Genomic DNA, 21,665 nt, shown 5'->3' with positions numbered 1-21,665 from the left:
TATTTATACATACACAATCATGTTACCTGCTATCAGAGAGTTTTGCTTCTTCCTTTCCAATCTGGATGTCTTTTATATATTTTTCTTGCCTAAGTGCCCTGGCTAGAACCTTCAGGACAATGTGAAATAAAAGTGACAAGAAGGGATATTCTTCTCTTGTTCCTGATCTTAGGGGGAAAGTATTCTTTTTTTTCCTCCCTATTATGATGTCAGCTGAAGGTTTTTCATAAATGCCCTTTAACAGGTTGAGGAAGTTCCCTAGTTTCCTGAGTGTTTTTATTATGAAAGGGTGATGGATTTTGTCAAATATGTTTTTTGTCTGCTGAGATAATCATGTGGTTCTTGTCCTTTATTCTACTGATATGGTGTAATGTACCAACTGATTTTCAGATGTTAAGGAAGGCTTACATCTTTTTTTTTTCCCCATATGAACCCTACTTGGTCACGGTATATCATTCTTTTTGTATGTTGCTAGATTCAATTTATTAGTATTATGTTAAAGACTTTCACATCTATATATTTTTTTATAGATTTTTTTTTAAGATTTTATTTATTTGTCAGAGAGAGAGGGAGCGAGAATGAGAACAGGCAGACAGAATGGCAGGCAGAGACAGAGGGAGAAGCAGGCTCCCTGCCGAGCAAGGAGCCCGATGTGGGACTCGATCCCAGGACGCTGGGATCATGACCTGAGCCGAAGGCAGCTGCTTAACCAACTGAGCCACCCAGGCGTCCCTCACATCTATATTTATAGGAGATATTTGTCTACAGTTTTCTTGTGATATCTTTGGTTTTGGTTTCAAGAAGTATTGGCCTCATAGAATGAGCTGGGAAATGTTTCCCTGCTTCTGTTTTTTTGGAATAGTTTCTGAAAATTTGTTATCATTTCTTCTTTAAATGTCTGATAGAACTCACCAGTGAAGCCATCCAGGCCAGGGCTTTTCTTTCTGGTAAGTCATTCATTCATTCATTCATTCATTCATTCATTCATTCAAGAGAGTGAATGCACACATGAGTGCAGGGGGAGGGGTAGAAGGAGGAGCAGACGAAGAGAGAATCCTCATGCAGACTGTCTGCTGAGCACAGAATCCAAATCGGGGCTTGATCCCAGGACCCTGAAATCACGACCTGAGCCAAAATCAGGAATCAGAAGCTTAACCGACTAAGCCACCCAGGGGCCCCCTTTCTGGGAAGTTTTTTTTTTTTTTTTTTAAAGATTTTATTTATTTATTTGACAGAGAGCGAGAGATCACAAGTAGGCGGAGACGCAGGCAGAGAGAGAGGAGGAAGTAGGCTCTCTGCTGAGCAGAGAGCCCGATGTGGGCCTCAATCCCAGGACCCTGAGACCATGACCTGAGCTGAAGGCAGAGGCTTAATCCACTGAGCCACCCAGGTGCCCTCTGGGAAGTTTTAAATTAGTAAATTAATCTCTTGTTATGGGCCTGTAAAGATTTTCTATTTCTTCTTGAGTCAGTTTTAGTAATTTGTATCTTTCAAAAATTTTTCCCATTTCATTTAGGCTATTTAATTTGTTGGCATAGAGTTGTTCATAGTATTCCCTTAAGATCCTTTCATTCTGAAAACTAGTAGTGATGTCCTCTCTTTATTCCTAATTTTAGTAATAAATCTTCTCTCTCTTTTTCTTAAGGCTACCTAAAGATTTGTCCTTATTTGTCAATCATTTCCAAGGTCCAATTTTTGGTTTTACAGATTTTCTCTATTATTTTTTTTCCATTCTCTATTGTATTAATTTCCACTCTAACCTTTAACATTTCTGTCCATCTGCTAGCTTTGGGTTTAGTTTGCTCATTTTTCTTTTTTCAGTGTCTTAAAGTGGAAGTCTAGGTTACTGATTTGGGATGTTTATTCATTTTTTTGTTGTTGTTGTTTATTCATTTTTAATACAGGCATTAACAGCTACAAATTTCTCTCTAAATACTGGTCTAACTGCGACCCATAAATTTTGGTATATTATGTCTTTGTTTTTATTCATCAAAAATTTTTCATGTGACTTCCTCTTTGAGCTTTTATTTAATTAGGGCTATGTTGTTTAATTTCCTCATATTGGTGAATTTCCCAAATTCCCTTCTGTTATTTATTTCATCCCACTGTGGTTGGAAAGTATACTTTATATTATTTTATTCCTTTTAAGCTTATTTTTTTTTTCCTTTTAAACTTACCAAGGCATGTTTTATAGCCTAACATACAGACTATCCTGGAGAAATGTCCTATGTGTTCTTGAGAAGACTGTATTCCCTGCTATTGTTGGAGTAGTCTATAGATGTCTATTAGGTCTAGTTAGTTTATAGTATTGTTAAGTCTTTGATATCCTTGCTGTTCTTGTGCCTAGTTGTTCTATCCATTTTTGAAAGTGAGGTACTGAAATATCCAAATATTATTATTGATTTATCTATTTCTCCCTTCATTTCTGTTGGTGTTTGCTTCACATATTTTGAGGCTTTGTTGTTAGGTGCATATTTTTAAAAATAATTGTTATATCTTCCTGATGGATTGACTCTTGTATCATTATAAAATGTTCCTTTCTATTTCTAGTAATATTTTGGGTTTTAAAGTGTATTTTGACTGTATAGCCACATCAGCTTTTTTATAGTTGGTGTTTCAATGGTAGATCTTTTTCCAATGTTTACTTTCAGCTTCTTTGTATCTTTGAATCCATTATGTGTCTTCTGTAGACAGCATATCTTGTTACAAATCTTGGATTTTTTATTTTATTTTTAAAAAATATTTTATTTATTTATTTGACAGACAGATAACAAGTAGGTAGAGAGACAGGCAGAGAGAGAGAGAGGGAAGCAGGCTCCCTGCTAAGCAGAGAGGAGCCCAACGCAGGGCTTGATCCCAGGACCCTGAGATCACAACCTGAGCCGAAGGCAGAGGTTTTAACCCACTGAGCCACCCAGGAGCCCCAAATCTTGGATTTTTTAAATCCAGACTGATAATTTCTACCTTTTGAGTAGACGGTTTAATCTATTCACTTTATGTTATTATTTATATGTTTGGAATCATCTTTTCAAGTTTACTTTTTAAAAAATATATTTTTTTTGTTCTTCCATTCTTCCTTTACTATTTTCTTTTACATTAAGTGAATATTTTTTAGGGTAGTGTATTGATTCCCTCAATGATTATTTCACTCTATTTTTGAGTTATTTTCTTTTTTTAAAGATTTTATTTATTTATATGACAAAGAGAGCACACACAAGCAGGGGGAGCAGCAGGCAGAGGGAGAGGGAAAAGCAGGCCTCCCACTGAGTAGGAAGCCCATTGCAGGGCTCAATCCCAGGACCCTGGGATCATGACCTAAGCTGAAGGCAGATGCTTAACTGAGCCACTCAGGTGCTCCTTGAGTTATTATCTTAATGATTGCCTTAGTATTTATAATATACATCTTATCAGAATATACTTCAGATTTATATTGACTTAATTTCAGTGAGATATAGAAACACAATTCCTATATAGCTCCGTTCTCTTCCCTTTTATGCTATGATTGTTATGTAAATTATAATTCTATATAACCACATAATTCATTATTATTATTACTATAATTTATGCTTTGAATAAGCTGAGATGAAAGAAGAACAAATATATATTTATAGAATTTGTTCTTATTTACCATTTCTGGCTCTCCTCGTTTCTTCCAATAGATTCATGTTACCACCTAATGCCATTTCTTTACTCAAATACAACTTTGCTCCCAGTCACCTACTTTGTCAAATATACTATATTTCTATATGTTATAGGCCCAACAATACAATTACATAAACACTATTTTATATAATTGCTTTTTAAATCAGTTAAAAGAAGGGAGAAGAAATACACAACTATACTTTTAGAATTACCCACAATAATAATACCTTTACTGGTACTCTTTTTCTGTGTGTGTGTGTGTGTGTGTTGATTCTAATTACTGTCTAGTATCACTGGCTTTCAGTCTAAAGTTCTTTTAGTATTTCTTGTAAGGTAGGTCTTCCAAAATAAGATCACTTAGCATTTGTTTATCTGGAAATGTCTTTATTTCTTTTTTTTAAATTTAATTTTATTTTTTCAGTGTTCTAAGATTCATTGGTTACGCATCACACCCAGTGCTCCATGCAATACGTGCCCTCCTTAATACCCACCACCAGGCTAACCTAATGCCTATCCCCCTCCCTTCCAAAACCCTCAGTTTGTTTCTCAGAGTCCACAGTCTCTCATGGTTCATCTTCCTCTCTGATTTCCCCCAATTCACTTTTTCTCTCCTTCTCCTAATGTCCTCCATGTTATTCCTTATGCTCCACAAGTAAGTGAAACTATATGATAATTGACTTTCTCTGCTTGACTTAGCATAATCTCCTTCAGTCCCATCCATGTTGATACAAAAGTTGGGTATATCCTTTCTGATGGAGGCATAATATTTCATTGTATATATGGACCATATCTTTTTTATCCATTTGTCTGTTGGGGTTTATTCATTTGAGAGCAAGAGAGGGCATAAGCAGGCAGAAGGATAGAGGGAGAGGGAGAAGCAGGCTCCCCGCCAAGCAGGGAGCCTGATGCTGGGCTTGATCCCAGAACCCTGGGATCAAGACCTGAGTTGAAGGCAAACGCTTAACTGAATGAGCCACCCAGGTGCCCCTTCTCTTCATTTTTAAAAGAAAACTTCATGGTCTATAAAATCCTTGGTTGGTAGTATTTGACTTCAGCACTTTGAATACGTTGCCCCCGTCTTCTGGCCTCCACTGTTTTTAATGAGAATTTGGCTGTCAATTTTACTGGGGTTTGCTTGTATGTGATAAGTCATTCTATCTTGGGCTGTCAAATTTTTTTTGTCTTTGCCTTTCGACATTTTGACATAATGTGCCTTCGTGTGGATACCTTTGCATTTATTTTGGACTTCATTGAGCTTCCTGGATGTGTAGATTTTTTTTTTTTTTTTGCAGCAAATTTAGAAAAATTTTAGCCATTATATCTTTGAATATTTTTACTGTTGTTTCACTTATTGTTCTTGCAGAGCTACCACTCTTAATTGGTCACCACCAACGTTTCCATGATTTTTGACAGCTCCTTTAGGTTTTAACTTCCCCAAACTCTGTCCCCAAATAAAGAGAGCCCCTCAGGGAGGGCTGCATTCCTATGGCTAGTCCAGTGGCCTACCCTCCTGCTTGGCAGAACCTCTGTACCACTGCTCAGGCCTGGGGAGTGGGGGATAGTAGCCCACTTCCCTGAGTGATTTCTCTGTTCTATGAGGGGGTGCTGGGCAGGGGCCATACACTGTTTTTCTTGGCTTGCCTCTCCTGACATGGAACCTACCATCCTATGATTAGATGGGTTGGGGTAATCAGGCCCTAGTACTCCTGGCCTTCTGTAGCAGGAGTAGAGCTTCTGTCCTACACACATGGGCTGGGTATGAGAAAGGATCCCCAGACCATCTTGGTTGCTCTTGCCTGAAATAGAACCTCAGCAACATGAAGCTGAGGGTGGGGGGGGATGAAACAGAGGAAACCATAGTCATAGACTAGAAGTTGAGGAGTGAGGGGAGTGAGCTGATTGTGGTTCAAGGGCCACCGACCATTGCTTCTTACTGAGGGTTACTAGATTTCCTTGAAGACATTTTCTTTGCTATATGCCCTTCAGGACATATAGAGACTTCTAATGGCTTTTTTTTTTTTAAATACATTTTACTAGTTATGCTTCTTTTGCTGAGAAGAGTGTTCACAAAGCTACTCTTGCCACCATTCAAAAAGAACTTTTCCTTATTTCTTGACCCAATGTATCACATTCTGGCCAGTTCTAAAAATGTGCCCATATCAATGTCCTTTCCAAGAATACTGTTACTACTCTAATTCAGGCCCTTACTATCTTTCTGGATGATGTGATATGTTCTTGTGTTCTGGCCTTCAGTTTCTCAATACTTCAGTTTGTTAAACATGTTACTCTCAGATGTATCTTTCTAAAGCCGTACTTGGCTGATATCACTTAGTTTCTCAAAAACCTTAAAAATCTTTACGCTGCTAACAATATAAAGTTCAAACTTCTTAGATCTTTAACAATCCAGCTTCATTTTGTCTTTCTGATGGAATCTTCTACTATCCTTCATCCCACCAGGACCATTCATCATTCCTTGAATATGCTTACAAAGCTGTCATCTCTGTGTCTTTGCTCCTGCTGTTCCATCTATCTGGAATGCCTGTACCTGTCTCTATCAAAATCCTCCCTATTATTCAAGGCCTGTTCAGCTGTCATGTTTTCACTCTAACTGGAAATATGCTTTCATTTCCTAATTGCCTTGGTGTTTTAGGCCTTTCGTAAAGCACAGATCTCTTTATTCCTTCAGTGAGAGAAAACCATGCTATGTCTCACCTTCCCATTTAGATTAAGACATTCTTCAAGTGAAGAGTTCATATACTACTCATTTTTCTATTTTCCATGGTATCTAGTGGGTAGTACCTTGCACGTGGTAGATGTTTAAGAAATACCTGTTAACTTTATGAATGTGTCACATTTTTTTTGGAGATAACCAGTTGTTTGAAGAAAAGCTTTAATGTTAATCAGCCCAGAGAAGGGTTTATGAGGTGGGCCTTTGAAAAGTTGTAGTTACTTACTCGTTCTTTTAACTGGATTACTTCTTTGTCTTTTTGTTGTTTCCACTGTCTAAACTTCTCAGCATCCTCTTTCATCTGACGCATTAACTGTACCCGCTGGCTTTTCATCAACTGTAAAAACAAAACCCAGTACAAGTACTAGTTATCTGCACTTATTCTAGGCTGATGTGCAGATGGATAGACTAACTATTAAGAAGAGAGAAAACCCAGAGCTAAGCTGAGAAGGCTGCCATCAGATTTTCTGATTAGGCTTGCAGTAGCCCTGCTATGCTTGCAAGGGGTTTCCAAGTATAGACTACACAAAGGAACACGCTGAAGAAATTAAAAAAAAAAGTACCAACAGCTAAATTCAGTCTGAAATTCTTTGTATATAAATGAAATTTCAAGGAAATATCTCCTAAGCCTCAAGGACAAATCCACCTAGCAACCAGTGGATTCTAAAGGTTTCAGCATAAGCAGCCAGTGACTCCAACTCGCAGATGTCAGAAGTCCGATATTCAATGGCTGAAAATATTTTCCAGGTGTCCTCAATTTGCAACTACTTTACAAAATAATTGTACATAATGATGGAAGGTGGTTAGTATATCACCACAAAATATCAAGGTATCTTTCTCCTTTGGTTTCCCAGATGCTCACATTAAGCACCTGAATGCTCAAGCAGGGTTTTGTCATTCAGATTCTCGGTGACTACCAGGACAATGTCCTGTAAAAAAGACATTTGTGGAGGGTCACACATTTGAAATGATGGCCCTGCCTGCTACTTTCTCACCTGACAACACCTCTGTAGTATAATTCTAAATGGAACACCTATGTTTGTAAGTTTTAATGAAATAAACCCAAGGATGAGAGTTTGTTACCCGTATCTCCTGGTTCAGTCTGGAAACGGTATGCTCTGTGGATTCTTTCAGCTTCAGGAGTTTGGACTGTTCATTCAGTTTCTTCTTCAGATCAGCCATTTGACCCTCTAGCTCCTGGAGACGTTTACGGCGGCGCTCACTCAACCTAAAAACAGATGCCATGGGAATGAAGACTAGGAGCAGCAAAGCCTGACTTCAAAAGACATAGTATTCGACTCCCAGGTTCACAATCCTGAGATATATATATATATATATATGAGATGACTGGTCACATAGTCATCTTTAAATAAAGAATAACCACCCAAATGGTCTCAATAATGGAAGCTCAATACAAAGAATAAAACAACAGATTTTTTGAGTGTATAGCAATGCAATTGACTCAATATATCACTCCCCCCACTATGCTAAAAGGATGGTTCTTTGAGGATATTTCACTTTAGTTTAGCTGTAAAGGAATAATTCTAATGATTATTACACTAGTCTGAGATAGAAAGCAAACATTCAGCATAACATTTAAGAACATGATCTTTAGACTTAACAGAGATATAATTGAGTCACTGAGTAAAAAGAAGGTAGAATAGCCAATGAGGAAGAGGTCTGAGGAAGAGGAGGATATTCTGGTTATCTGTCCTGGTTTTATTCTTTATTATTATCTTTTTAAGTAGGTTCCTTGCCCAGCATGGGGCCCAAAGTGGGCTTGAACTCATGACCTCGAGATTTAGACCTAAGCTGAGATCAAGAGTCTGACATTTAACCGACTGAGCCACCCTGGGCACCTCTGTCTTGATTTTATCCCCCCCCCTTTTAAAGAATTTTTATTTATTTATTTGATACAGAGAAAGAGAGAGAGCACGAGCAGGCGGAGTCGCAGGTAGAAGCAGGCTCCCCGCTGAACAAGGAGCCAGATGTGGGGCTCAATCCCAGGACCCTGGGATCATGACTTGAGCCGAAGGCAGTCACTTAACCAACTGAGCCACCCAGGTGCCCCTTGATTTCATTCCTAACTGACTAAAGGATGGCTAGATTGTTCTTTGATTTACTAGCCTGGACATTAATTCTATTGACAAGCTAATTTGGCCATCAGTGCAGGGACAAAGAAACTGTAGCTGTCAGGTAGGTCTGATAATCTTTTAGAATCCAGCTCAAATGCTAACTTCTCATAAAGCCTTTCTTGATTATGCTGAGCTAAACTGGTATCTCCTGACTCTGAACTCTTGAAGCAATTACTGCCTAGGAAATTTATCTAGCTACTAAAGCACATGCTGCTATGGCATTCTTTTACTGACATCATGAGGTATTGTTATAAATCTCAATTAACTTTTCTTCTGTTGAGATCTCCTCTCCACAACTAGGTGTAAACCCCGTGGGGGCAGAAAATGGCTCTTTTCTTCTCTATTTCCTTTATAACTCCTTACACATAGTAAGGACTTGACATAATACTTATTGGATATATTCTTACTTGGCTTGGTTGACATCCTTCTTTGTTGTCTGAAGTTCAAGAACCAATTCTTCTTTTTCCTTTTGCAGATTGATGACTTCTACTTCTAGATTTTTTATGTTATCCTAGAAATGTTATAGGTCAGAGAGAAAGCATTAGAAAGCACAGGAAGAGACTCACTTAAAATAAAGAAAATCAGTTCAACATTCCATCTCTTGAGGAATTATGTATTCAATTTTACCACTTCAATCGCACACTAAAAACATCTGTACTAGATTTAAGGAGATTAAAGTTACATAGTGGGAAAAGTATAAACTTGGAATTCAAAAGCCTGGGTTTGAACCTTGAGTCTAGCATTTAATATCTAAATATCTTAAGGGAAGTCATTTCATCTCCTTTTAGCCTTAGTTTCTATGCAGAAAAGAGTTAATATAGCAGGCCTGATATTGCTGTTCTTAAAAAAGCGCTGCTTGCAAGACTGGTCTTTGGCTCAGGTGTGCAAACTTGGGTTTTGATAGAGTTTCCATCCTTTTGATAAGAGTGACTCATTATGCCAAGCAAGAGACCCTTAACCATACAGAACAAACTGATGGCTACCAGAGGGGAGGTGGGTGAAGGGATGGGTGAAATGGGTGATGAGGATTAAGGAGGGCACTTGTGATGAGCACAGGGTGTTGTATGGAATTTTTGAATCACCATATTATATACCTGAAACTAATATTACACTGTATGTTAACTCAATGGAATGAAAACAAAACCTTAAAAAAAATCCCTGGACTCCTAGACTCCAGGGAGCTTCCCTGATAGACAACATTTCACACATGTTGTCACAACCCATTGCTAGAGGAATTAAATAATACATATTGTGTTACTCCACTGGGAGAAGACTCTTAGAAGTTTGCATCTGGTTTCCTTCAGACTTTGCCCCAAGTGCCTATTCCCTTTGCTGATTCTGTTTTTTATCTTCTACTGTAATAACTCATAGCTGTATGACTATATGCCGAGTCCTTTGAGTCATCCTGGCAAATTGTCAAACCGGGGGTGGTCTTGGGGACCCGCGAGAGTCTCCCTATCTATGTAAAAAATTAACAACACTACTTACCTCCAGGGTTGTTGGGGAGATAAAGTAAGATAAAAAGTTATGACATTTTGTAAATAGAAAAGGGCTGCACAAACATCCTTATATTCAGAACTTTTAAACATATATATTTAATACCAGCTGCAGTTCTGCATGCATTTAGGAAATGAATTTCAGAAACTGAATTTTAGTCATTTCCAAGATTAGGAAAATCCAATAGATCCCTTCCTGTTCTCATAACCAAAAACTTTTAGGAGGCTGGCTGAATGAGTGGTTGTTAGCCAAGAAGATTATGTGCAGGTCTTAGACCAGTTTTGAAATGACACGAAGAGGCAGGTTGGGTGAGGCTGTATCAGAGAAGTTTTCTAAATAGGCAAGAGCTGTTTTCCACAAAATCTCCTGAGCCACACTAGTACCCAGTGAAAATCAATCTCATTGCTTTATAGTTACCTTGCATATGTCAACTGGCAATAATGTGTGTGTGTATACTTAGGGAAGTAACACATGAAAACACTGTGGTAAAAAATAATCCAGATAATACATATAAAGGGCGTGTTCCCTCCACTGCCCTACTCTTCCAAAATTCCAGTCCCCTATCCAGAACTAACTATGGTTATCAGCCTAGTTCAGATCTTTTAGACATTTTTTCTAGATATTCACACATATACGTAAAGACCTTTATGTGTGTGTGTGTGTGTGTGTGTGTGTGTGTATACAGCTAATAAATACATAAGTACATTGTAGCAAATGTCTAGAGTATTTATGTAAATAGAAAAATAATATATACATACACACATATACATGTGCATATTTGTGAGTGTGTACCTATTAAAATGTGCAAAGATAAGTAGAATTACACTGTATGTATATATTATTCTGTAACTTGCTTTTTCCCAGTCTTAGAGATTTATTTTTATCATTGCATATAGATCTAACTCATGTTTTTGCCATAATGAAATATTCTTGTGCATGCCTTCTGTGCACATGTGCAAGGTTTTTCTAGGGTAAGAACAAGTGGAATTACAGAGTCACAGGAGTATACACTTTTAATTTTCATAGATACTGCTGCTAAATTTTCCTCTAAAGTGGCTATTCCAATTTATACTCTTGCTAGCTAAGTAGGAGAGTACTCTTGTCCCTACACCCTTACCAACATTTCATATTATAAGACTTCAAAATTTTTACCAATTGGATGGGTGAGGAATAGTATCTTTTCATTAAATATATGCCACATTTAGTCAAAACTGTCTGACTCCACAAAGGGAGTTGAGTCCTGGGTTACTAGAACTCATGACAATCTTCATTAATCAGAACCTATACCTCCTCAAGTTTTTCTACAGCAATTCTTCAATGATAAAAAGAAAAATACTTAGGGGGCACCTGGATGGCTTAGTCATTAAGTGTCTGCCTTCAGCTCAGGTAATGATCCCAGGGTTCTGGGATCGGGCCCTGCATCGGGCTCTCTGCTCAGTGGGGAGGCTGCTTCTCCCTCTCTCTTTCTTTGCCTGCCTCTCTGCCTACTTGTGATCTCTGTCTGTCAAATAAATAAATAAAATCTTTAAAAAAATACTTAGAACAAGAAACTACATTTATTTCTCAGAGTGATTTACATGTGATGAAAAGGTACTGTTTACAATAAGAATTTATTTCCTCTTTTTTATTTTATTATTTTTTTAAAGATTTTATTTATTTATTTGACAGAAAGAGATCACAAGTAGGCAGAGAGGCAGGCAGAGAGAAAGGGGGAAGCAGGCTCCCTGCTGAGTAGAGAGCCCGATATGGGACTTGATCCCAGGACCCTGGGACCATGAGCTGGGCCGAAGGCAGAGGCTTTAACCCACTGAGCCATCCAAGCGCTCCTGTTTTTCCCCCCCCTTTTTAAAAAGATTTAAATTTATTTACTTTACAGAGAAAGAGAGAGAGACACTACAAGCAGGGGGAATGGTGGGCAAAGGGAGAGGGAGAAGCAGGCTCCCCTCTGAGCAGGGAGCCCAATGTGGGGCTCCATCCTAGGACCCTGGGATCACAACCTGAGCCAAAACCAAGAGTCAGTGCTTAACTGACTATGCCACAAAGGTGGACCTAAAGTAATTCTATTTTTAATCTTTTGAGAAATTTTATACTTTTTTGCCCAGTGGCTGTACCAGTTTGCATTCCAATCAAAAGTGCATGAAGTTTCCTTTTTCTCCACATCCTTGCCAATACTTGTTGTTTCTTGTGTTTTTGACTTTAGTCATTCTGACAGGTATGAGGTGATACCTCATTGCGGTTTTGATTTGCAATAACGTCTAAAATTTTCAAATTAATGTATTATACTACCAACTCTTATCTACAAAAATAAGGTAAGTGTCAGAAGGAACAGCTTAAAGAATTTAAAGTATTAAGTCTAGGGAATAGGGGAGAAAGTAGTAGGGCACGGATTGGTTTTATTTTTCTGATTATTGTACTGTTTGGCTTTTTTTTTTAAGATTTTATTTATGTATTTGACACAGAGAGATCATAAGTAGGCAGAGAGGCACACACACACAGAGACAGAGCGAGAAAGGAGGAAGCAGGCTCCCTGCAGAGCAAAGAGCCCGATGCGGGACTCGATCCCAGGACCCTGGGATCATGACCTGAGCCGAAGGCAGAGGCTTAACCCACTGAGCCACCCAGGCACCCTGTTTGGTTTTTACAAATGATATATATACATCTGACATTAACAAAAACTTAAGTTTAAAAAAATGTTAGGGGAGCCTGGGTGGCTCAGTGGGTTAAAGCCTTTGCCTTCGGCTCAGATCATGATCCCAGGGTCCTGGGATCGAGCCCCGCATCAGGCTCTCTGCTCAGCAGGGAGCCTGCTTCCCCCTCTCTCTCTGCCTGCCTCTCTGCCTACTTGTGATCTCTCTCTGTCAAATAAATAAATAAAAATCTTAAAAAAAAATGTTAAACAAGACTGTAATAACAAGAAGGAAATAAAACCTCTAATGGCAACTCAGTTACTATTTTGGAATACCCAAAGGGAATTCTCTACCCCAAGGGGAAAAAAGCATTAAAAATTATTTAGGAGAAACACTTTTCTTGTTTTTACTCTGGAAATTTAGGGGAGCTGGTGGTAGAAACACATGAACACGATCATGATTTCTTGATACCAGCATACAGGACCTGAGGGTGGTAGGATATAACTAGATAGGGAAACAATCCACCCTTTCCTCTACCAGCACTGGTAACATCACTTGGCGGATAGGAAACACCGAGCTACAGTGGAAAATAAGGTCTAGAGCAAGGGTAACTCTGTAGAATAACCTGAAAGCCAAAGACAGACGTCTTTCAGTAAAGACCTGATTATTAATAAGCAGGGGCCAGTTAGAACTACCACTAGGAAAAACAGTCTATTCATTTGCCCAGTCAAATGATACGCATTATAAGTCTCCTCCTAATTCACGTTATAACCAAGGCCATCTACTAAGATATCTATCTTTCTTAGACTCTCAGTATAGTTATTAGAACAAAATTTCTCCACAAGTAGGGACTACATTTATTATTATGTTATCAAACTATTTATTAAATACCCATTGCATAAGGCAAGGTATTAGATTAAATGAAACAAAATGGCAGGTTTCCTATCCTGAATGTATCATTTTTGGAAAAAACAAAACAAAAAAAAACAACGCTCATTATGTTGTCTCATCATCATCACAAATAGCACCAACAGTGTGCCTGTTCTCTTCCCAAACAATTAAAGGGAGATGGTAGACATGAACAAATGCTGCTCTAGTAAATATCTTACCTGGTACTGGAAATGAATGGGCTGTAGTTGGCTGTCATTCTGAGTCATCTTTCTGGCGAGGGCCTCTTTCAGTACTAGGGCTTTATTCAACTCAACAAGCTCCTTAGACATTTGAGCTTGACGTAGAGCATGCTGGGTAGTGAAAGCATCAGAAGACCTACTAGTCTCTGGACTGGTTTCCACTTGCTAGAAAAGATCAGGATAACGATTTGTAAGAGAAAGAAGCCATTGGAGTTCCTTAGGTCCACAGCCACCTCTCCATTACTAGTACCACCGTTCTTTTAAAAATATGGCTTCTTGTAGATTTTCATTAAACATATAAGATGAATTGAGCCTAGGCTATTTCCCTGTGCTCACGGCACCTTATTTCTTATATCCTTTAACTGACCCTTCTAGAGCACACTAAGTTTCTTGCTCTTTCCTTTATTGATTAAGCTAACATTTCTTAGCTTTTATCTCATTCTAAGGGGTCTTTACGGGAGAAAGAGTTCTGGAAATGGCACTTTAGGAATGGTGGCAATGGAGAAGAGGCTTCATTTATTCTCACAGAGCTCACCTCTGGCACCTGATTTATCCATCTTTCTTCTTTCAGAATATGAAAAATACCGATACATGTTTATTTTAGGGGGGAAAAAGATGTCTCAAGCAAACCATTGTCTGGCCTTCCATTCTGACTTTACTCTATAACCTTTAGCCAACATCTAGTACATTTTATCTATTCTTGCAACTCAAACACTCCAGATATTCTCCTTGGTTCTTTTAGCTCCTAACCATCCCATCCACAGAAAAAGTATGATGAGAAAAAAAATCTCTTCCACGTCTTCTCTGATGCATTTTCGACTCTGCCAAAATTTCCTGATTTGTTCCTTTCCTCATTCTAACTTGCTAGACAGCAGATGCAGGATACTAGCATCTAACAAGGAATCTGTAAGCCAGATTGCAAATAAGGAAAATGACATCCTTGAGATGCCCTGCCATCCATCACCGGTTACACTAATTTATACTATTAGAGATGGAGCCTATTAGGGGTTTTCCAAAGCTGACATTTACACTCAAGATTTCTGGATTTCCAAGGTATTCCATGGACGATGATAGCAATCGGGGATGCTCTTCCTCAGCTGAGTGATACATTACAGGAAATGGCACAGTTAAATCTCCTAGTTCTACACAAAGCCGATTACTTACAGCTTCTGGTTCCACTGTAGTATCAATGGCTGCAGCCATGCAAGCAACAGTTTCATCCTGCAATGACAAATGATGTTTCAGTTTAGGAAGAGACTCTGAGGTGAAGCTTACTAGTGGATTTTATATTGCTTATTCAGTTTTTTTTTTTTTCAAGTGTATGTAGAGACTGTTTAAGGCGCTGGACCCATTTTGTGGTATATATACACCCAAACCACAGATTGCCAGTTCTCACCTCTTAAGTCTATCCTTGTTATAAGGTCAATTGTGTACTTGTTGTTAAAAAAAAGGGGGGGGAGGTCATGTGGCAATTGACATATTTATTGCACCTTTCCCGCTCTGTCAGAGATCAATCGTCTGGAGTGAAACATTAGCTGTTCTCACAGGCCAAAGTTTAACCCATTTTATAGACTCTACTCTTTCTTTATGTTTTTACCACCAAGTTTACCTCTATGATATATGGGTCTAGCCAGTTCTCATGGACATACCACCCTAAAAACAGACATATGAAATAAACATAATGCAGTAGAAAAGTGAATAGAATGAAAGGGCCTACACTAGGAGATACATTCCACAGGTAGACACCCCAGAAAGATGTGCTCATGAAGTCAGACAAAAATCCTGCAGCTTTTCTCCCTCATATACATAAGAACCAATCAATCATACAACCGCTATTCCAGGTAGTGGTTACTTGAAGGGAAAGAGTAAGCACTGATTCCCTTCCAGAGAAGGGCTATTCCTCTTTTGGGCATTGGAACAACCACCATCTAAAAGGGGAACCTAAAACCATGTATTAGGACCAATTTGTTCATAGACTGTCATACGAGTGAGCTCTGTTCTCCCCCACTGAAATTTAGTTAGACTTTATTTGGCACTGGGCCATATGGATGACCACTTCTGTTTAAGTGATTCTGCAAGCCCTGGAAAGAAAGGATTCTTTCCAGGAAGTCACATGATTAAAGAGGTCACAGGTGAAGAAGCTATTGGCTCAACAGTGAAGAAAGAATTCAGGGTTAAGCACACAGTGTCTGGATCAGTCCAGTGAAACATTACATAGTTTTTGAAACTTGAATCTCAGTACCTTCAAGGCGAGGAGCAAAGAGGCACTTAGTTAAGTGCTATTTGTAAAGCACTTCCCTGCCCAGAAGTTCCCAATCAGTGAGACTCAAAGAAAATTCAGAGAAATCTCCAGTGTTCCCACATCCCTTCTCATCATCACAATACTCATGATCTTCAAAGGGCCAGACATGAGACTCTTCTGGAACAACAGCACTTCAATATACTATAGGTTAACAGTTACCCCTTATTTCTTCCCCTATTTTCAGTTTCAGTAAATGGCCTACTTATAGACCTATCCTAGATTAGCAAAGCCTGTAACACTGGCTTTTGGAGACTTTTTTCTAGTACCTTCCAGAGGTTTATGATTAAAGTAGATAGGTTAATCTTTGAAGAAGACATGTTACTGTGGGTTTATCTTTTGGTCTGTGGCCCAATAAAATTTTGTAATGTGAAAGTTTAAGCTTTGGTGACATGTTCTACATGAACATGGTAGGATTCTGCCTTCATAATCCTAAATACAAATACATAACAATAGGATTTATTTCAATCTAACCGCCTTTCTCTCATTCTAAGGCTGCAGTGGAGAACCTCTTGTAAGGTAAAAATACATGATTTGCTAAAGGTGATGGTCAGGGAAACAAGCTAGGGTACACTGAGCTATATTATATTAACCAGCAATACCCTCCCATATGAAGTTCGCACTGGGAGGCAGTAGGCCATACCATTTCTGGGCATGCAAGATGCTTTTTATGGAAATGGTCTTAGAGGAGGGGGTAAAAACAGCGACAATAAAATTCAATTTTGTGGGAAGTGAAAGGACTGCATGAATTTCCTCACAGGTGACTATAGCAAGGAGGTTTGTTTGAATTGTGTTTTAAAGGAAGAAATGGTACAGTTTAGTGCTTAAAGCCCCAGGGGAAAGATTTGGGAACAATGGTTGCCTTCATCACTAAAAGGGGGGTGTTCACCCGTCACTTAAAATAAAAATAGTTTTAATCCAGAACGAAGGGCACAAGCACTTACATTTGAAACATTTTGCTTTCACTGTAGTGAGTCTTAATAAAAGCCACAGGATACGTTGTTGTGTATTTCCAAAAAATATGTAGCTGGGAGGGTCCCCAAACAATAGACATGGAGAACTCTGATTCAAGAGTCCAGCAGGAGCCCTGGGCAAAGGGGTTTACTCTGCCTAACTGTGCTAGTGGAGGGAAGCCAGGGAAAGGCTTTATCAGCTTGTGGCAATCTTTAGTACCTTCTCGTTTCAGGCACCAAGTGAATTTTCGTGGCAGATTCAGCGATTCTACAGAGTCCCTGTGAGTCAGCCACCACTAGTGACTTCCCTCTAGAGGCACGCCAGGCACCAGTCATATCACCAGATCCTCACTGCAGATATGCCTTCTCTTCTGTTAACGACTGGTTTCCATGGGTTTCCTTTATCCTCCCCATGTGACTCGAAGCCCCAGAAATGAGGTGGTGGGAAATCCTCTAAGATCAGTGGGTGGCCATGAATGATAGTATCCTGGGTCACTCTTTTGTGATCATTTAAGCTTCAGCTCCAGTATGGTCCCACAATCTAGATTATCTTAATTTTGAGGCAGCTCGCACAAGGTATTCAGACATCAGATGTTTCAGCTATATTTAAGTGGAATTATTGATGGTGAAATTTCACCTTGTGATAGCCATTCTCTGGCATACACTCTATAATTTAGCCACAAATAAATAATAAGTCCTTATTATGTTCTAAACTTTCATCCCTTTTTGCATTGGCATATACCTTTTTATATAGGCTGTCTTTTCCTCTTTGTGTGACAAACTTCTATTCATTTTTTAGAGCCCAGTTTCTCCTGTACTGACTTCCTGAATTTTCCAGGCAGTTAATCACCCTTTGCTCACATTGCTGATGTAAGAGGATTAAAACAGAAAGAGAGGGTTCTTAAGTTTTCCTTGCCTCCTTTCTCCCTTCTTTGCCACCTCTCCCACCTGTGAACCTTAACCAAAGAACAAACTACAAGGGTTGCAAGAATGACCCTGAAAATAATTGGACAGTTAGCAGGATGGGGTTGCACCATTGTTCTTAATTAAAGCAAGAGGCACAAAAACTGGAAGAGGCTCTAACCAGAAGTTTTGCGGCAATTAACCACAGAACTGCTACCTGAGCCAAACCACAAGGACACCCCACCCCCTCGCTTCTCACCTTACAAAACTCTAACCCTGCTTTGACTCAGGGAGTTACCTGGAGTTCAGGAGCTCCCTGAGTACTTCAGCTGAATGATGCCTTTAGCCTCTTTTGGAGTTACTTAAACTATTTTCTCTTGATATTAATACAGTAGTTAGCAAGGTCACACAGCTAGTGAGTGGCAGAATTTGGTTCTAACCGGGGTCTGTGTGGCTCTGGAGCCCAGGTTCTCAACTGCTGTGGTCTGTGTGTTGGACAAATGAGCTGTAATCTCAGACTGCTCGGGACAGCTCTGTACAGTACTACTTGTTCTAAAACACTGCTTTCTAGTCTTTTGGGGACTTTACTCATTTAGTTTATTAGAACTCATCCTAAGCCTTCCTTCAACAAGAATGTATGATATTTTTAAAATGGACTCTTTCAGAGTAAAATACAGGTGTAGCTGATTCTGTGATACCGTTCTGACAAGTCTAGAAAACACTGGGCAAGAGCTGAAATGGAGAAATCACTGTTCTGGTAGAGTTAAAGCCTTTGACCAAGAGCTAGAAATTGCCACCAGTCATTTATGAACATGTCAGGGGTTCAGAATGATAAACAAGAGGGTATAGATGGAACAAAACCAACAATAACCCCTTAACCAACCATGGTCCCTTAACATAATATGATTTCAACTTAAAAAAAAAAAGTATATATGCCTAAGGGCTAAGCTAGAGAAGGAACCCAAAGATAAAAGGTCTTTAGGGTGGTTGGATTGTAAGAATTTTTCTTCTGGGAAAAAAAGAAATACCTGCTGCCTACCCCCTCCCCCACTACCATTGTAGTTCTAAAAATAAATAAAAATTGGAATTTACAGAACGATCATTTAAACTAATTTATTACTGGTTAGAAAGGAGAGCTAGGGTATTCTCTGGTTGCTCTAAGTTATCTGTCAGAACCCAGTGTGTTTAGAATTGAGGAGTGGCACAAGCCCTCTTGTTAGGTTAGCTTACACTACACAAGTCAATGACTACCGCCTTGCTACAGGGCAATTTTGCAACTGCTCCGTTGTTGTGTCCAGCATTCAAGTAGAGTACTGAAATCTGAATGTGCCATTGCATATGTAAGCTATGAGTGTTTTGATTGAATGAATTTAATATTCTGATCGTATCCAATGATCCGTGATCTCTGTCCTCAAACAGCTTACAATCTAGTTGTTTTCGGGAAAAGCCAAAGGCACAGAGTTGGACACGTGTATAGGCAACAAGTGAAACAAATGAAAGCAATATGTCTATTTACACTGCCCCGCCTTGGCTTACCGATAGCTGGGTAATCACGTGCTGTAGGTTACGAATTATCTCTACATTTTCTTTTAATTCCTGGTCTTCCAAAGTTTCCACTAACTTCTGAAGATCCACTTTGAGGCTGACAATTCAAACAGAGGAACCCAAAGGTTAATCATACTACAAAGACCAGAGGATTGATGATTATACACTAAGGTTATAGGTCACTCACAGACATTTGGTATGAAACTTACGCTGCATGCTGCCTGAGTTCCTCCAGCTTGGCGTTCATCTTTTCATTTGCTTGTTCTGTCTGCAACAGAGACCCAGGAGATCATCAGTGGTGATGCCGGACAGCCTCACCTAATTGTGCCCTCTCTCCTATTTCTATGCATTAAAACCTGGGTAGAGAAGTTGCCTCCTTTGCTGTAATCGAGGATTCAGTGGGCTTTGGTGATTTAGTGAGAAATGACATTTTTTTTTAACAGTCATGGAAATTAGCCCTTCAGTCAACATGAGCTACTGAAAATAGCATCCAAGCAGCTGGGTCTTAGGCTTGCCATGAAGCTCAGACTATGGTGTAGAGTGTGAAGTCTTAATTCCATATAGAACTTTGCAACTGGGGGAAAAGCAATACTTCCTGGCACGCTACTCCTTGCTGTTTGCAAAAAAACCCACTTACTTTAAACTGCCTCCTACGCTCTACTGTTCCCTAGCCCTAGCATAAGGGCACTGAAAACATAAAAGGGCCTCATATGAGTTGAGCTTTTTTTTTTTTCAAGTTACACTATCTGATATGGTAGGCTGGTTTTAGTAAGAAAAAAAAAAGAAAAAGGGTGAGGCATAAGAATATGGCAGAGGGAGATACATTTTGGGAAGGGTGATTGATATTTTCCATTTTATCTCAATCACAGTATCTGTAACATGTGAGATGCTGCAACAGACTAGGGAAAGACAGTTTATAGAGGACAACAGTGTTGTGGTTGTTGACATTCTAACAGGACATCAAGCAATAAGCCTTCCTGTAGCCAAGTTCAGAGGGGCATGTGGCTAGAGTAACAGGTACTGTCTGTTAACACTGGCCATAAGCACACATGTGTGAGACGGCAGCTTCTGGAGTTACTTCAAAGGCATAGAACACAGCACTGGAGACAGAAAACTGTATATAAAAATCCTCTAGTTCTCATTTTCACCGTTCCAGGAGCAATGGACAATGGATATGGGATTTGGCCCTCTTTCAAGAATCTTTAAGCAGCTTAGGCCTCCCTGACTAGAGAGCACACAGATGCATGAAGGTGTATAAATTACAGATGTTCAATCACATTTTGGTGGAAACTCATTTTTGCTTTTGGCAACAGTTGTGCTATTAAAAATTGAGTTGTATTCAGGCTAGTAGAAAAATGTTAGTGGTAGAGCCAGCATGCACCGATTTAGGTTACTATCAGAGAGGTAGTAGGATATGGAACTGGAGTAATCAGTTATGTAGGGATCCACTCTTTGGAAATTAACCGTATGTGAAAGGAATTAACATTAATTTCCCAGCTGTTCTAGCTCACCATGGCAGCTGTTAGGACAGAGTATGAAATGTGACATTAGGGGAAGGGAGGTAGAGAAGACCTAAAATCTTACGAAGGGGAAAGATACTTGCTATTACAGATAATGATTAGGCGGGACTTTAGGTGACAGAAGGATCTGGTTCTTTTCTCTCTGGTTGGTATTTTAGAACAAATCTACTTTAAAATCAGATTCATGTGGATTCTCTGTGGTGGATATATAGGATATATATGATTCTTTCAGCTTTTCTGTATGTTTGATTATAAGCCCATGTGTCTACCCTAGAGGGGCTCCATGGAGGATACGGTAATATGAATCCATTTCTTTCCGCATAACTCGTCTCTCATAATGAGAAGCTTGTTAAATATTTCCAAAACCAAAGCTAGTAAACGTCCAGATTGCTAGTGGCTTAGTTGTGGGGCCTCACCAAAATGATCCTCTCCAACATCTGGGCTGTCTGACCAGCTGCTTCGCTCAGACCACGACTTAATTTTTCATTCTCCTCTATGAGGGACTGATTCTTCTCCATCAGGGACTGTAGACTTTCTGATGGCTCCACACTAAAACAAAGAAAGAAAGGTATTAGAAACAGATCTGTTAATAACATCTATATCAAAGGTAGATAAAAATATATCCCACAGACCTTTTAGGTGTGGGGAGTTGGTTTAAAATTAACCCCCAACAGCCACTGTGGAGA

General features: G+C 39.2%; 1 protein-coding gene across 6 annotated transcripts in view; it reads right to left on the bottom strand.

Annotated features, from left to right (window-relative positions):
• The window catches only part of KIF4A (kinesin family member 4A), a 119,430-nt gene that overhangs the window by 37,211 nt on the left and 60,554 nt on the right, over window positions 1–21,665 (bottom strand). For all 6 annotated transcript variants that reach the window (XM_032330250.1, XM_032330251.1, XM_032330254.1 and 3 more), the window contains 8 exons: window positions 21,396–21,528; window positions 19,669–19,727; window positions 19,451–19,556; window positions 14,924–14,980; window positions 13,739–13,924; window positions 8,913–9,016; window positions 7,454–7,598; window positions 6,597–6,707 (listed from right to left, as the gene is read on the bottom strand). In XM_032330250.1, coding sequence (XP_032186141.1) covers window positions 6,597–6,707; window positions 7,454–7,598; window positions 8,913–9,016; window positions 13,739–13,924; window positions 14,924–14,980; window positions 19,451–19,556; window positions 19,669–19,727; window positions 21,396–21,528 — 901 coding nt within the window. The remainder of the gene's footprint in view (window positions 1–6,596; window positions 6,708–7,453; window positions 7,599–8,912; window positions 9,017–13,738; window positions 13,925–14,923; window positions 14,981–19,450; window positions 19,557–19,668; window positions 19,728–21,395; window positions 21,529–21,665) is intronic.

The sequence above is a fragment of the Mustela erminea genome, chromosome X (genome assembly GCF_009829155.1).
Source record: "Mustela erminea isolate mMusErm1 chromosome X, mMusErm1.Pri, whole genome shotgun sequence".
NCBI lineage: Eukaryota > Metazoa > Chordata > Mammalia > Carnivora > Mustelidae > Mustela > Mustela erminea.
Note: the sequence above shows the minus strand (reverse complement) of the source record. Positions and strands in the feature narration are given on the sequence as shown.